General features: G+C 36.4%; 1 protein-coding gene across 1 annotated transcript; it reads right to left on the bottom strand.

Annotated features, from left to right (window-relative positions):
• Nucleotides 1-1,245: 1,245 nt before the first annotated feature.
• Nucleotides 1,246-19,032, bottom strand: LOC138306378 (uncharacterized). Its single transcript, XM_069246815.1, is given in 9 exon segments — nt 1,246-3,956; nt 3,959-5,488; nt 5,653-5,682; nt 7,675-7,725; nt 8,386-8,499; nt 9,269-9,448; nt 12,361-12,420; nt 12,969-13,314; nt 18,876-19,032. Coding segments are annotated over 8 exon segments (2,475 nt in total). The 5' UTR covers nt 13,294-13,314; nt 18,876-19,032; the 3' UTR covers nt 1,246-3,771.
• Between the last annotated feature and the right edge of the window lie 17 nt (nt 19,033-19,049).

Here is a 19,049-nt window from a genome sequence, read left to right as displayed (position 1 = left end):
CCGATACCCAGCGATTTCTCACATGTAATATATTTGTATTCATCACGTAATTTGCCCGATACCCAGTGATTTCACACATGTAATATATTTGTATTTATCACGTAATTCGCCCGATACCCAGCGATTTCTCACATGTAATATATTTGTATTCATCACGTAATTTGCCCGATACCCAGTGGTTTCACACATGTACATGTCAGGCTCGTAGCTGCCATGTAAGCATATAAGCCCGTGCATGCACATCGTTTTCCTATTCCTAAGTATGTGTATTAAAATCGAGAATTTCCAATATTCGTGGGACGTTTGGAATGTACAGGTCAGTAACTTTGGAGTTTTGTACATGTGTATGTTTTTGTGAAACTCGTTTTAGAATGAGTATACTACGGGTGAGATTGGCAGTCTATACATTGTAAAAGTATTGGAAACTAATATAAAAATTGTATATTGTTTTTTTTCTGATAATATTCGCAACTAGCCAAGCTCGCCATCCAGTATTACAACCGTAGGTATGAAAGAAATTTGTATATGCCATTAGGGGAATCAATATGAACTGACAACATCCCATAAGGGGTCATGTTCGGATGACCTTTATTCAACCCGAACATCAGATTAAATGTAAACGTATTTTTACACCTTTCTACATCACACTGTTCGGTTCGTCCCCAGTCAATATTATGGCAGCAGCAATTTGATTGGCCATTTCCAAAGGTCACCAGAACTAACCCCTAATTGGATGTTGTCAGATATTCTTATCAAACGTAGTGAAAATAAATATCTGTATTTTAATCAGATTGTAGGGAAATATAACCTGGAGCGATTTTCATAAAATTTATCAAATGAAATTTCATTTAGATCGAATATATCATAAACAAGAGGCCCAAGGACCTTAACGGTCAACTGAATACCTTTGTAACAGTCATATAAAATCAATCAAATATGGTATCTTTGATTTCGGATCGACCCAAAATTAACAATACTTTGTCAGGATCATGTCAGAATCATTTTAGCCAAATTTCAGCCAAATCGCACTGGCAGCATTTTAGAAGAAGGTCAAGATATGTTTTCAAAATGGTGATTGTGGTGGCCATCTTAGATTCGGGAGTGATCCGAAAAATAACAACACTTTGTCGGGGTCATGTCAGGATCATTTAGAGCAAGTTTCAGCCATGACGACGGACGTCACAAAGCATGATGACTATTGGTCATCCTTCTGGTCAGATGACCTAAAAAGTCAAAACAACAGAAGATGATACTATGAATGTTTATTTCTATTATATACACACAATTTTAACAACGTTGTTAAATACAAAGTACAAAGCACGTGATAATGACATGATTTTCATGTTCTTGCTTTAAATATAAACTGTTTGTATACCATTGGCTTAGACAAATACTGAAGACAAATCAAACTGAAATATCGAATGGTAAATTCTCAAAGAATATGACACAACCTAACATATACTCCCAAAGTCATATAAATAATACATATATCTAATTCTTATAGATCAAATCTAACATATACTCTCAGTATCAAATTATATACAGAATACATACATTTTATGGATCAAATCTAACATATACTCCCAGTATAAAAGTCATGTACAGAATACACACATTTTATAGATAAAATCTAACATATACTCCCAGTATAAAAGTCATATACAGAATACATACATTTTATAGATCAAATCTAGCATATACTCCCAGTATAAAAGTCATATACAGAATACATACATTTTATAGATCAAATCTAACATATACTCCCAGTATAAAAGTCATGTACAGAATACACACATTTTATTGATCTGTCTTTCATACGAGTAATTTTGAATACATACCATTTAATTACACACTCAGCATATTTAGCAATTACATATGTAAAGCGTCCAATATTCATACAGGCTAATGCAGAGAAAATCTGTCTCCGTTTATTTTAGAAAGCATCCAAAATATGACATCATTAAGTTATAGATATGTAGAAACTCTGGTGAATACACACTATACAATATACCTCTCGGATAGAGACTTTCTTAAGCTCAATCAGTTGATTAGAGCGTCAGATTATCAAGTCAGAGGACCAGAGTTCGATTTCTAAAGGAGGCAATGATTATATTTCTGTAAAATCTAGCACTGTGTTACACATACAAGGTCATTTTAGAATATCGGTTTAAGCTAGAAATACAATAAAATATATACCAGAAATGTCACAAAGATAACGCATAGATGTATAATCTACTGTATGTCTTTGATTCATACGACAAATCTATTGGAGAAACCGGTTTACAATGTCAGTCAAAATATTAAAATAATATAAATGTACAACTCAGACCCATACCTACTCAAACCTTCCGTCATTTTCGTACGACTTCTCTCGTCATGCAATGATGTTAGTACTTATACGAGTTGTCTCCCTTGTACCGCAAACAAAATCTGATTCCGATATTTAGCGATGTCCTTTCATTACACTAGTTAAAACGCTAACGACTATCTGTTATGTCTTAAAAAAGAAGAGAACTTGTTGTTCGAGAGCAAAATAAATGATTTTCAAGTCTTGAATTTTTTTTTTCATACAACCAAAGCAAAAAAAAAAAAAAAATGAATTATTTCAATCAAAAAAATAAATAAATAAATAAACAAAAAAAATCTGAATAGCTTACACATCGTCTTTCATATTGTAGTCGTAATTTTTATAAAAAAAAAATATTTTATTGAACCAAAGCGAAATATATGTGTTTAGCTCTTCAAAAAACAAAAATATAAAAACCTAAAACAACTTTGCTGAATTATCAAAACATTGTATTTTATTTTGTTTAAATGACTGGTTTATACGTAACATATCAATTATTGTACAAACAAGAAAAATAGTATCATTCAATGTTACTCATTATTTTAAATATATATATTACATAATACTCTGTTGCTGTGTATTGATTGATTGATCTGACTTAACGTCCTAGTTTGTGACCCGTACTCGGACGTCGTCGAGGACACCCCTAGAGGCGCAGCTCGAAGTCGTTCGGTGAAATCGGGATTATAAACTCGACAATGGATCGATTGTCCTCAGGAAAATACTTAATTTTATCCTGGATTTTATGTATGATTGTTTAATATGATTTGTGATGATTGTTTGTGTATACTTACAAGTGTGAATGATGTCATATTTATTTAGAAAACACTCCCAGAAGATGTTCATACAAAGGGTTCCTCTCTCCCGGTCTCAGTCTCTCCGTCTTTTCCTTCGCCAAGTCTAAAACAGATCTCCCCTCCCCGTCCAGTAACGTTTTAATATTGTGATGTTGATGTAATGATTCTAAGTGTTTACTCACAACATTCTCCACCTCAATAAATAAGTCTACATCTGTTGTATATCTAGCTATATAATGTAGACAATGACGGCCGTCCCTATCTCTACACGCCGTCATGGCGGGGTAAGACCTACAAATATACAAACACAAATCCTTTTGTCCCCACATACAACTCACATGTAACACAGTCCCCCCGTCACGGTTCACTAACTTACACATGTACTGACTACACACACAATCTATATGTACCAAAGAACCGTCTACTCTCAGACATTGGTGTCTACACAAACATTTAAGTACAGTTTTTTCTACTGTCTGGAACATAGAACAGTTTCCTGTCCACGCCGCCATATGGAGCGGTGTTTGTCCACACTCATCAGTACCATGTACGAGGTGAGGGTAATCTTTACACAAGTCTGCTACTATAGATTCTCTCTGTAACAAACACGCCACATGTAGGACATTCCTACCGGTCCTCATCCCTCCCTGTAGGAGTGACACCATACTGTCGTACTGTATTGTACAGGTCCATACCCCTCCCTGTAGGAGTGACACCATACTGTCGTACTGTATTGTACAGGTCCTCATCCCTCACTGTAGGAGTGACACCATACTGTCGTACTGTATTGTACAGGTCCATACTCCCTCCCACACCACACAGAACATTGTGTACTCGTCAGGTTTGGCCCCGACACTGAGCAGATACATAACACACTCTGATGATCCAGACTCACATGCTTTATTTAACAATTTCTGTTTCATCTCATCATTCAAGTAAACAACAATTTCCTTGAGTATATCTAGATCTCCCTCACCAAACCCTCGACCTCTTGTAATCAATCTCCACCAATCTGTGTCCTCGTCAGGTTTCACACCATTTTTCAATAGATACAAAGCTAATTCAGCTGATCCAGACAAACATGCTTTATTCAATATGTTGAGTTTATTAACCTTTTTCTCATTCAAATACTTATCAAATATCTCAACAAATACAGGAACTTTCCACACATCTAGAGAGCCAATCACAGTACAATAACGATACCACTCCACACTCTCAAACTCTCGGAGCAAACGTTCACACAAATCATTGTAATGACCAGGTGATATGACAACCATGTCTGTAGATGTTTTTACAGTTGTTAGATAACTGAGTGCTTTTTTTGGACAATGTTTTATGTAACCAACAGGTGTTTTCTTTCCATACAACAGAGCTACTGTGACATATATAGAATCATGATGAAATCTGTACACTTCCTCACCAGACCATTGTTTCTCCTTCCTTACCAAAAATCCTAATAGCTTATCTAAACTCTCTCTTACAAAATCTACTTTCTCCTCATACTCCCTTTTTGTCCTATCCTCACTATTAACCAGTTTAATCCTAAATGCTTGTTCTAACAATGTTTTGTCTACTTTATCCCCATTTGGGTCAAGATCATTTAACTTTATTTCCCCATCATTGAGGAAGAGAAACAGAATGGCAGAACATTCTGGTAAATTTGACAGAGCTTGTATGAAAAATTTAACTGGTTTCTCGAAAAATTCTGCTCGTTTTTTCTGTAATTCAACAGAATTATAGAAAAGCTGACAACATTGAGGGAATCCAATATGAGTTGCATAACCTAGAATTTTTTTCTCTTCTTCCTCTGTCCATGTCAGATTTGTTGGGGTGTACATTGCTAATAGTTTTTGTTTTTCTTCCTTGATTTTGTACTCATTTGAGCTAAGATCAATAATGTTGTCTTTCATAAAAACTGTCCCTAGAGATTTTCCTTCCAAAACATTAAATATTTCATTTCGAATGGTGATAAGTAAGTAATTTGTCTGGTTTTGTTTACTAACAAAAAGTGTTTCTACATGTTTAAGCCTTTTGTTCCACTCTTGCACATCCAATCGACCAATATCTCTCTCACCAAATATGTCATCAATAATACAAGCAACATCAGAATGTGGAGCTAGTAAATCCAATTTCTCAATTTTATGAAGCTGAAGTGGCGTTCTGCATTGCTGCTCCTCTATAAGCCAATTTAAAATTTGGAAGGCAGTAGACGTTTTTCCGTCCCCTGTGTTCCCCTTGATCACTAAAACTCTGTTCTTTCGGAGCTTGTCTTGAGCATCATGGTAAGCTTGAGTCGGCATGAATTTTTTTTCTTTTTCTGTCTTGATCATGTTTCTAGTTGATTCTAATAAAGAAAAAAAATAACAGCTTGTAAAAGTTGCTGAAATTGTCACAATATAAAATTGTATTGTTGAGTCAAGGATTGTTTATTACTCTTGAATACCTTTACATCCTCACGCTGTATTAACATATAATAAATACATCAATGTATACGCCGAGAAGACTCACCTATTACAGGTAAAAGGTCAGAATGAATCTCTGTAAAATAATAAAAAAATAACATTTTACATGTAGGTATGATTCAGTTATATATATACTCTTCTATTTTTTTCACACAACTTGTCTTGTCTACGATATTGTTGCACTCTGTTTCAATGCCAAATATATGTACCATATTCGACCAAATAAGCGTTCAGGGCAGTTGAAAATGAATGAGGGGCTCAGAGCACATGTATCGCTCACCTGGTATGTTAAACAAAGCAAATCCATAAGTACAGGGTTTGGATCCTTTTAGTTTAACATGCCAGCTTTGTTAGTGGATGAAAGCCATAGTACCCACAGAAAAACCACAGTACCTGACAAATTCCCAACATGGGATTCAAACTCGCGATCCAGAGGTGGAGGGCTTGTGGTAATTATGTAGAAACATTTTAATCGCTCAGCCACCACATAAAAATATATATAGACTATTAGATTGTATCACATAAATGCAGCCATGTCATATGGTCATGTCATCAATATCGTAAGACACATGTGTTATAGCATTATTATGACGTCACATGCAGTTTTGACGTCATATATAATTTGACGTCATAATTTATATATGACGTCGCATGATTGTCTCAGTAGATGGAAACGTCACATCCGAACCAGATTTCTACTGTTTTAAATAAAGACAAAATTAAAAGTTTCACTTATATTTCTCTTAATAAAAATTATGTGATAAGTAGAATATTACACTCGTAATATGAAATTTATCAAACTCTTGAATAATTTGATGCCACCATGCAGCCTAAAGGCTCGTAGCATATCAAATTAGTGAACCCGTTTGATAAATGTCATATTATATAGCCACTCATGTAAGATCCTCTATTTAAGATTTTCTTTTTAACTAATTTCTGACAGACCTAACTCCTACTAGTCCAGGGCCAAAATTCATACAACTGTTGTCTTTGCCCCAAAGATGTTTTTGGCCTGAACTCTATGATTATTAGCAAAATCAAGAGAATTTACCTCTATTTCCCCAATTTGATTCCATTTTTCCTGCCCCAGGGCGGTCAGAGCCAAGATTTATATAAACACTGTTTCCCTTCCCCAAGCATGTTCCTGGCCAAACTAGTATACAATCCATGTAGAACTATATGACTAGTAGCAATTTAAAGAATTTACCTCTATTATCCCTATTGGACCCCATGCCCACCACTCCTGCCTCCGGGGTTCAGACCCTTGATTTATATAAACTCTTTTCCCCTTCCCCAATAATGTTTCTGGCCAAAAAAGGATATAATCCAAGTAGAACTGCTAATTATAGCGCTCAGCATACAGAAAATAGGACAACTGGTTCGCCCGTTGTCAGTATAATGTGACCCGGTTTGGTGTATTGCTCGGTGTCTTCAGCATGTTTCAGTGATATAAAAAGGTCAAGAGTTCCACTTTACAAGAAGACACAACACGAATATACCGCAGCCTCCCAAAACATGCACTTCATACAATATACAAGTTGCACACCACATACATGGGAGGCAGTTCTTATATGACCCTGGCTGTTAATAAGACGTTAATTAATCAAACAAACAAACAAACAAAATGTAGATTTATGCCTAGTAGTGATTTAAAGGAAATGTTGGCGGATGGACGGATAGACGATGGATGCTGCATCATGGTATAAGCACACCGGTCCCTCTGGCCTGGTGAGCTAAAAATCCCTTGTTTTTATTATTAATGCATATATCTCTGTATTACAATATTTAGCCATATGACTAGTTACATTACATTATTTCTGTATTACAATATCTAGCCATATGACTAGTTACATTACATTATTTCTGTATTACAATATCTTGCCATATGACTAGTTACATTACATTATTTCTGTATTACAATATCTTGCCATATGACTAGTTACATTACATTATTTCTGTATTACAATATCTTGCCATATGACTACATACATTACATTAACTACTAATTAATAACTGAGAACGCTCAATATTGCTTTATCATATCCAAAGTTTCACCTGTGAAACTTACTTTGGGAGTGACCCGAGCTTGCTGCAGAGGGATCTGCGACAGGAGGACCACCTAGAAAACAAGAAACATAATATGATTTTCAGATTCCTAACATTTCAGTACATGAACATGTTTTGTATGTAGACCAACCAATATTATTATTTCATAAATTACAGTATGGACCTAAATAATGGCAAAGTGCAAAGCCTTATATTCTTATTTTAGATTCTTTAAGGGCGACATACCACAACAGCGACCAAATTGCATGTTCTTAATCTTATATATTTTGGCAATTAAGTGTCAAACAGATTATCTAATGTGCATTTTATTCAGTACAAAAAATTATATGACCCATACTGATCTTCACCTGTTATTACATTGACCTTAATCTATTGTTAGTAACAGTGACGTTTGGCCTTTTGACCCCAACATCAATCCCAAGATGTGTTACCTCATAAGCTACCATTGCATGGAGTTTCAACAAAATTCATTAAAACATTAAATTCTGAAGTTATCATCTGGAAACCATCATCCAGACAGACAGATTGACGGACGGACAGACATGGACAGACAGACAGACTGGCACTAACACTATAGTTCTCTCAGTTTCATCGGCAGAGGACTAACAATTAAATTAAACATTCAATAACATTTTCTGTGTGAATTCAACATTTTATACTGCAACATTCCGATAGCATTCAATGCTACATTGTACACACTTTACATACAAACCTTGGGGTAAAACTGTTTGTTTTCCGATGGACAGATTTTCAGCATATTTCACTTTCATAGTCTCAACATTAATCTCATCTTTATATTCCCTGTTGTCGATGTAATTGATGGTGACTGAAACACGTAAGAAATAAGAATTGGATTGATATACACTGTAGGATCAATGTTAATGTTACCTGACTCTCTGTGTAAATGTCGTAATTTCGATCAAATTGCTTGAAAATCGTTACAAATTTACAAATCTAGTTTGACTGATGACTGAAGATGAACTTTTGCATTTGCTTAATTGTTGACGTCATAATTAATTGCGCCTGAATCATATTCTTTCAAAAAATATCTTTCTCGCAAGAAGCTATGATAAGTTGTAGATTACGTTTTAGGCAAGAGGTTGTTTCATGTCAGTCAATAGTCACAATGCTTTCCTCTCGGTGTTGGGACCAACCCAATAATCATTTCATCAGGTTGGTCCAAACATCTCATAAAAAGAGTAATAACTGTTGACTGATAAGGCATGAAACAATTGTATACTGTGACTAATGATTGACAAACTAACTTCCTGACTTAGGGAACCAGGGTCCATGAATTGTATCGGAATCATGTACATAATATTTGCCTAGGTAGTGAACTCAGGATTTCAATGTTTGGCTTGTAACTTTGACGATAGGTAATTAAATCATATGTAACAACATATCATAGTGCATGCCAGACGTACGGCTAATTAAATTCCATAAATATTTTCATCCATTTCATATTATTTTCTTAGGGATATAGAAAAATATTTAATAAGTTTTTATACTTTAATATGAAAAACCAAATTGACACCAAACCAAACAGATTTTGAGATTTTATGCACATATAATCTACACTGAAAATAATATCATACGTTGATTGCAATTGCCAGTTGTTGGGTTAGCCACTGCTCCACAAAAGATTTCCGGGTTGGCTATTGTTCCTGTATTTTCGCTTGATGCACTACTTTTGGTCTCACCAGGGACGGCAACAGAGATGAAAGACTCCATCAGCTGACTGACTCTCTCGGCTCCAACTGGGTTGATGTTACTATCTGCAATGTTATGGAAACAAGATCGAATGATCAGAACAAAATCTTTGTTTCAAAAGAATATTTTTTTTGGGTCAGATTATATATTAAAATGAACAAGAGGCTCAAGAGTCTTATCGGTCATCTGTTTTAAAGATGGAGGCTGTGGTGGCCATCTTGGATTTCGGGTTAACCCGAAAAATAACAACACTTGGTCAGGACCATGTCAGCTTTATTTTTAGTTCAAGAATCAGCCAAATCGCACCAGTAGAACTTAAGAACTTTCAAAATGTGTTTTCAAGATAAGCGGCTGTGGCAGTCATCTTGGATTTCGGATCGACCAGAAAAATGACAACACTATGTTGGAACCATGTCAGGATCATTTCAGGCAAGTTTCAGCCAAATCGCACAGGTACAACCGTAGGAGAAGTTCAAAATGTGTTTTCAAGTTGGCGGCTGTAGCGGCCATCTTGGATTTTGAATTGACCCAAAAAATAACAACACTTTGTCGGGACCATGTTAGGATCATTTCAGGCAAGTTTTAGTCAATTTGTATCAGGCAGAACTTTGAAATCAAAATTTGTGAAAGATCAAGTTAACGATCACGGCGCGGTCATTTTTCCGGCTACGGACGAAACATGCGACTATAGGTCTCTACAGACCCTCGGATCAGATGACCTAATAAACATGGACAATTATTGCTCCAACTTTCACAAAAAGATCACACTGATTGACAACTCTCTATCAATCTCGCAGAAAGTATTATAATCTCAGCTTATCAAGTCTCTGCTGATAAGTCTTAAGTGTGATCAAGGCTTTATGATGAAAGTCTCTGTGATCAAATCTCTGCTGATCAAGTCATCAGGTGATCAAGTCTGCTGAAGATCAAATTACTGATCATGTCTCTACTGGTCATTTTTCTACTGATATTTAATCAAAAGTCTCTGCTGATCAAGTCTCTACAGATCAAGTCTCTGATAAGTCTCTCTGATGAAGTCTCTGCTGATCAGTCTCTACTGATCAAGTCTCGCATGACAGTCTCTGATGACAAGTCTCTGCTGATCAAGTATCTGCAGATCTGTGATCAGTCCAGTCTCTGCTGCTAGATATTGATCAAGTCTCTACTGCTGATCAAGTCTCTGCTGATCAAGTCACTACTGATCAAGTCTCAGCTGATCAAGTCTGCTGAGTGATAAAATCTACTGATCAAGTCTCTACTGGTCATTTTTCTACTGATTTCTGATAAAAAGTCTCTGCTGATCAATTATCTGCTGATGAAGTCTCTGCTGATCAAGTCTCACTGATCAAGTATCTTCTAGACAAGTCTCTGCTGAGTGATCAAGTCTATGGATCAAGTCTGCTGATCAAGTCAATGCTTATTAAGTCTCAGCTGATCAAGTCAATGCTGATCAAGTCTCTGCTGATCAAGTCTCTGTGATCAAGTCTCTACTGATCAAGTCTCACTGATCAAGTCTCAGCTGATCAAGTCATGCTGAAAGTCTGCTGAGTGATACAATCTACTGATCATGTCTCTACTGGTCATTTTTCTACTGATATCTGATCAAAAGTCTCTTCTGATCCAGTCTCTACGGATCAAGTCTCTGCTGATCAAGTCTCTGCTGATCAGTCTCTTGTCAGTGATAAGTCTCTGCTGATCAAGTTCTGCTGAGTGATCAAGTCTATGGATAAAGTCTCTGCTGATAAAGTCTCTGCTGATCAAGTCAGATCAAGTTCTGCTGATGAATCTCTGCTATGATCAAGTCTCTACTGATCAAGTCTTTGCTGTTCAAGTCTCTGCTGATCAAGTCTCAGCTGATCAAGTCTCTGCTGATCAAGTCACTACTGATCAAGTCTGCTGATAAGTCTCACTGATCAAGCATGCTGATCAAGCCTGCTGATTGACTAATTTCACTGATTCTAGTCTATCTACTGATATTGATCAAAGTCTCTCTGATCAGTCTCTACGATCAAGTCTCTCTGATGAAGCCTCTGTGATCAAGTCACTGCTGATCAAGTCTCTGCTGATCAAGTCTCTACTGATCAAGTCTCAGCTGATCAAGTATCATCTGACAGTCAAATCTACTGATCAAGTCTTTGCTGTCAAGTCTCTGCTGATCAAGTCTCAGCTGATCAAGTCTCTGCTGATCAAGTCACTACTGATCAAGTTTCAGCTGATCAAGTCTACTAATCAAGTCTGCTGAGTGATACAATCTACTGATCAGGTCTCTATTGGTTATTTCTCTACTGATCTCTGATCAAGTCTCTGCTGATCAAGTAGCATCTGGTCAAGTCTCTGCTGAGTAATCAAGTCTACTGATCAATTCTCTACTGATCAAGTCTCTGCTGATCAATTCTCTACTGATCAAAAGATCGATTTGAAAAGCATTGGCTGATCTATTCAATATATTGTTTGTCTCAGACCACATGGCCATCGCTAGTATTAAGTATTTTTCAGCTAATGACATATAGTTTCAATATAACATGTAGTATTTGAAATGAATTTCCAAACTTGGAAGCTAATTGGTATTTCACACTCGCGAGCTTCAAATGTGAACTGACCCGAGAAAGAAAGGGAAGCAAATCTGTCAAATTTTCTCCACATCTCGAGAATATATTCTTATTACGTATACTATAGGTATTTAATATCATCTCTGACGTGTAATATGTCAGCTAGTGTCCAATAATTAAGACATAATAATATTTTCAATTTGAATGGTTTTTTTTTTGTGTTTGCATTTTTCGAATTGTAGCAATTTGAATTCACACAGAAAATTATATTGAATAATAATGGCAATAATTTGTAGGAAGATTTTGTCACCAGATGGTGTTAGCAAATTGTTGGAATAGTTGGACCAATCAAATTGCTAGGATTGTTGTTAATTTCCATAGCATAAGGCTTTGCCGTACTGTAAGTATGCTAAAGCCTAATAACACACCTGGATTTGATTGCTGGAAAGATTCCTGCTCAGTCCGCTGTAGTTTGGCTGGCAACAGACCTACAAGAAAAGCACAGTTAAATCTACAGTCAATTTTTTGCCCATGTGTGTATATAGACATTAATATTAATCAGCAAAATAATGAAATATGAGAAATACCTTGTATAGGGTTAGAAATTATGTCCCGAATATATATATTTCTAATGTGCAAGGACAGTGATTTGCTACCATATCACTCAATTACCTAGAGTGGACAGGTAGATGTAGGATGGTTATATCCGACACCTTAACCATATAGCTGTAACTGCCAATCTGTTACACCTTAACCATATAGCTGTAACTGCCAATCTGTTATATAATTCATAACTTTCAACCAGGAATAGGAAATCAAAGCTACTATTTTTAATTTTTCAATTAATGGCGGACAGTGGACGGAGCACAATGACCGACAAAATGGACTGACAGTTGGACAGGCGGACAATATTATTACTTTAGAACACAAGAACTGTGGTAAAGTCAAAAATTATTATAGCTGTATACAATTAATTAATGTCAGCCAATTAGATGAAGAAATCATAATTATAAATTTTGCGTGATACAAAGCTTACCTGCGTTCAGGATATCTCTTATTTCTTGTTCTTCTCTTCTCACATAAGAAGCCAAACTTTTATCAACTTTTTCTAATTGTTCAGTGAAATATTCATAGTGTCCGATGCTGATGTTTTCGTTTTTCTTGAGCTTAACAAATAGCTCTTGAACAGTTGTAATGTTGATTAAGTCTTTTGGCGCGCGGGGACAATCCTTAAATAGATCTTTCAATGACTGAAAGTCATCTTCCACCATGTGTACACTCAAATGATCGACAAGAAGATTATGTTTGAAAATAACTTCCTCATTGATATCTTCTGTCTTGGCCTCTCGCTTGGCTGCCATTTTTGAATTGTTAATTTAAATCTGAAACAGAATAACACCAATAACCGAATAAGTTATACAGTAAGTAAGTTAGGTACACTTGATTAAAATCTGAATATAAGTTTTTGTCTAACCAGTCGGGTCGTGTAGTGGTTAAGCCATTTTTTCTTTCACCTAACAGGCCAGAATTTGATCCTCAGCAGGGACGTGAAAAGGTCAGAGTCGAGATCTAAAGGGCCACCTACAAATCAAAACCGAAGTGATTCACTAAATTTGTATTGTCTGACAGATATACGATGATATTAGAAGTCTTACTATTTGATTTTTTTTCTTGCAGTTTTGTTTTATCATGAAAAATATGTTTGCACAACTTGTGTATTTTCTTTTTTTTTCCAACATCTTATATTGCAATTTAGCAAATAAAATCTACATGTAGTATATTAGATCATTTGTATTATACTTGTCTGTCAATGTATGTCAATATAATCAAGGTGAATCACTTGATTGACTTGATAAAACAATCCAATTTTCTTCCAAGTTTCATCGATTATAACAACACTTATACATATATGCATTATGGTCTACGATGAACTTCATATGCAACAGTTGAGAAGAGGTTTTTGAAATTTTAACCAATTTTAGCCATTTTGGCCCCTTCCACAGCCTCCTGGGAGGTGGGGGCCCTATAATTCACAATTGTGTTTGGGCTGATGCTTTAGAAGGGTTTTTGCAAAATTTCATTGAATTTGTTTCAGCAGTTTTGGATCCACCCGAAACACACTTTATCCATCCGCTTTCACTTTACAAGTATGATCAGCGTGTTTAGGGGTGTAACAATACTTCACACTATCGATATATTGTGATTTTATGCCTCTCAAATTGATCAATCGATGGCATATTCAATAAGCCGATAACAATCGCTGATAGAATGCCAATCAAGCTATCGATAGTTTCAATTGTAATCTAGTCGGACATTTTTTTTTCTGTAGCTTGGACTAAAATGATTTACACACAGAGGTTTGATAGAGTTATAGACTACTATATAGTTGTTAAAATTCACAGGTGCAAATTTTCGTGATTTATTGTTTGGACTTTTATTTGCAAGGATTTATTTTCGTGAATTATAATTGTAGCCTTTGAAAGTGTCATTCATACAACAGACTGTTAACATACAATATAATATGTAAAACTACCATTTTGACAAATTTCGCAAGGCATACATTTTTTCACGACTTTAGATGAAACCATGAAGAAGGCGAAATGAAAACCCCATGAATATTAGCAACTACAGTAACAATCACAATATAATGTCACTTTTCCCATGTTATATCAGAGATTTAAATAGTAGAGATAAGAAGGTACCCCATAGCCTTACTTAACGACGCCCGCAGTGGAAGCTATCCCAGAGTGCATCGCATGTATAAATTACAGCCGAGAACAGTCTAACGACGCCATATTGAAACTACGCTTCTTCCGATGAAGCGATCTAGGTATATTTATACAGGAGATGAACAGCAAACAAGAGGCCCAGAGGGCCTGTATCACTCACCTGTTTTTTTTTAGTATTTATCAAAAAGACTCGGACAATGAGAAAATTAGCAAAATTGACTCAAAAGTTGTTTGAAAAACATTATAATGATGCATTGATACCATATAAATATGTACCAATCAAGCTTCAGAGAGGAAAAAAAATATATATAAGGATTAACTTGAATATATTTTTATGTTATGGAGAGATAACACAAAAATCTGAGTGTACTCTAAATAAACCGCGAAGCGGTTTATGATGAGAGTACACTCAGATTTTTGTGTTATATCTCCATAACATAAAAAATATATTCAAATTAATCCTTATAATTCAATTTACTAAAGATAATCTCTTCAATATTCAAAATTCATTTTGGGACTCTTTTGTCTATGAAATCATTACGCCGTCATTTCAGCCAATCAGAACCAACGTTATAAACGGCGACGCCATTTTTTCCTTTATGGGCTGATAAAGTAAATTTTTAAGCCAATGAAAATGCTCGTAACAGACAAAATTGAATTATATAAAAATAGAAGCCTAATTGACCTTTTTGACCCCGCATTTATTGCCGTCTAAGGCCCCAGGGGTCAGCCCTATCATTTGTATAATTTCAAATCCCAACCCTATAAGGATGCTACCATTCCATTATGAGTGCTCTTCCATGCTTAGTTGCAGAGAAGACGTCGTTTATATGGAAACAGCCAAATTGCCCCTTTTGACCCCACCCTTCAGGCCCCCAGGGGGGGGGGGGGCATCATTTTCAAAATTTTGAATCCTTACCCTACATGGATGTTACCATTGCATTATGAGCGTAATACCATGTTTAGTTGCAGAGAAGAAGTCATTTATATGGAAATAGCCAAATTGATCACTTTTGACCCCGCCACTCAAGCCCCCGGGGGGTCTGACCAGCCCTATTAATTGCACAATTTTTGATCCCCACCGTATAAGGATGCTACCATTTGAATCCCAACTCTATAAGGATGTTACCATTGCATTATGAGCGTAATACCATTTTAAATTGCAGAGAAGAAGTCGATTATATGGAAATAGCCAAATTGACCCCTTTTGACCACGCCCCTCAGGCCCCCAGGGGGTCAGCCCTATCATTAGTACAATTTTGAATCCCCACCCTATAACGTTGCTACCATTGCATTATGAGTGCTATCTCATGCTTAGTTTCAGAAAAGAAGTTGTTTATATGAAAATAGCCAAGTTGATCCCTTTTGACCCCGCCCCTCAGGCCTCCAGGGGTCAGCCCCTTCATTTGTACAATTTTGAATCCCCACCCTATAACGTTGCTACCATTGCATTATGAGTACTATCTCATGCTTAGTTTCAGAAAAGAAGTTGTTTATATGAAAATAGCCAAATTGATCCCTTTTGACCCCGCCCCTCAGGCCTCCAGGGGGTCAGCACCTTCATTTGTACAATTTTGAATCCCCACCCTATAAGGATGCTACCATTGCATTATAGGTACTATCCTATGCTTGGTTTCAGAGAATAAATTGTTTATATGAAAATAACCAAATTGACCCCTTTTGACCACCGCCCATCAGGCCCATGGGGGTCAGCCCCATCATTTGTACAATTTTGAAACCCTACCCTATAAGGATGCTACTATTGTATTATGGGTGCTATCCCAAGCTTGGTTTCAGAGAAGAAGTCGTTAATATGGAAATAGCCAAATTGACCCCTTTTGACCACGCCCCTCAGGCCCCCCTGGGGGTCAGCCATATCATTTGTACAATTTTGAATCCCCACCCTGTAACGATACTACCATTGCATTATGAGTGCTATCTCATGTTAAGTTTCAGAGAAGAAGTCGTTTATATGGAAATTTTCAAATTGACCCCCTTTGACCCCGCCCCTCAGGCCCCTGGGGGATCAGCCCTATCATTTGTACAATTATGAATCCCCACCCTATGAGGATGCTCCATTCCATTATGGGTGCTATCCCACGCTTGGTTTCAGAGAAGAAGTTGTTTATATGGAAATAGCCAAATTGACCCCTTTTGACCCCACCCCACAGGCCCCTTGGGGGTCAGTCCTATCATTTGTACAATTTTCAGTATGTAGCCCATAAGGATGGTACCAGTCAATTTTTTTTGAAATCCGACCAGCGGTTATGGAGAAGAAGTCGATTGTTGACGGACGCCGGACGCCGGACGCCGGACGACGGACGTTGCGGTATCCCATAAGCTCACCTCGGTCCTTCGGACCAGGTGAGCTAAAAACCCAAATAGCTTAAAGTTTGCTCTTTATTGGAAATATTATTTATTTGATTAATTCATCACATTTTCATAATTGTAGAGGTGTTACACTAAATAAACATAATGTTAACTGTGAATTTCCTCATCCCGGCATGGTTACTTGCTCGATCGGTACAACCGATCGCTCCGTGAAATATTAAATTAGTATAATAAAACCCACGTACTCTGATTTCAATAATTGACCGATTTCCATTTAGTTTTCAAGTATTTGTTGCTTGGTAAATTTTACATGTTAGGATATTAAATTGATTGAATTTAAACATATTAAACCTTTGAATTGTCGGTGTTAAAACTGTACACAAATCATCGAAGCTAGTCAGCTACCCTAAATTTATAATGGCGACGATACTGTTAACGTTCCGATAGGGTCGGGAAAGATAGCACAATTAAAACCACATACTCTGATTTCAATAATTGGCTGATTTCCATTTAGTTTTCAAATATTGATATTGTCTATTGATTGAGTTTGTACATATGGAAACTTTTAAATGTCAAGTACAAGTGTCACTAGTTATCTAATGTACCCAATATATCATGGCGAAGAGATACAGTGCCGATTGAGCTGTGATAGATAACATAATTTGATACCTAAATAACGGAAAGTGATTTGCAACTGCTATAATCACAGGTGTCATACTGTCATCAGGTGAACCGTCGGCCAGAACACCTGGCCACCGCCCCAGGTCATCGCCTCACTTAACTCAACGGGGGTCCATTTACCTGTGTCTCGAAGGCTATACAGTAAGTTTGTAAAAGGATATTTTTTTTCTAATCTTGATTTTCCCAAACAGCTTTATTTATAATGCATAGAACCGTATTTTAATAAAGGTCAATTTTAAGTGAAATGTAAATATTCCGCTTTACCAGAGATTTGAATATAATTTATTTAAATATCTGGCTTTACCAAGCAATCTTTTTACTAAAGCCGAATTGAATTTACAGGGTTACTCATTAAATTTATATGTGTCGTATTTTTTCATTCTCATGAATCAAGAAAAGCTTTTATAATATGTCATTAATCACCAAATTTTACGAACGCTTTGATCATTACTTACAGAACTTTCAATGCATAGGTTTTAATTTTACAGTTTTTCATAAAAAAAAACATTTATATGCATGCATGCGATGAGCGTCTCTTATGCAATTATGAGATACTTTTCTATGTTTATTGGTTTGTAGTCAAATATGCCGTACACAGCTTCATGGGCTAACACTATGATAACTCGCCTCCAGCTATAGTGCGTAGAAGCACGGCTTGGTCTGTGGTAACCGTTCATCCGTTACGATAACAAAAGGTGTGTACGTGATATGGCGAGAACAGCCCTAGTTACTTATCCCAATTATATTTAAATCTCTGGTTATATACATACAATCAAAAAGCAAACATCGACATTGTTCTCGATCATGATCAGTTATGTCAGCCAGATTTAGCGGTGCTACCGGACCTGACAGTGAATATCTGAAAAGCTTGCTTATATAATTAACTTCTAAACTTCTAATTATAACAGCCCTTGCCGGATGGAAGATTTCTGATAAATACGATATATATGGTCGTCATGCTGGGAAGGGCCCAAAGGGTACAGGCAGATTATGATTATTTGGCCCTGCCCATACAAGGAACAGGAAGTTTAATTTAGTGAGTTGAAAAAATACTATAGCGTAATCATAGTACATGTAGTGTAGCGGATTGATGGGTCGATCATCGTGACCAGGAGCTCAGTCGTTAAAGGTCACTCCTCTACAGTATAATGTACAAGTTTAACGATTGCTGTCCTAAGCTGACTGATCCGACGGATATTTACCTGTTGATTCCGGGATATTTAGTCGATATTTTTGTCAGTGCGATCCACTACATGACTGCAGGAGGTACAATAATGGGTACGTACATCCTCATACGGGGACTTGTTGGTTTGACAACGCCTTGACACAGCGGAAGTTACGTATATCCTATGTATAGCTAGCGTTCCATTAGTTGA

The sequence above is a fragment of the Argopecten irradians genome, chromosome 13 (assembly GCF_041381155.1).
Source record: "Argopecten irradians isolate NY chromosome 13, Ai_NY, whole genome shotgun sequence".
NCBI classification, from domain to species: Eukaryota; Metazoa; Mollusca; class Bivalvia; order Pectinida; family Pectinidae; genus Argopecten; species Argopecten irradians.
This window is presented reverse-complemented; position numbering and strand designations above follow the sequence as displayed.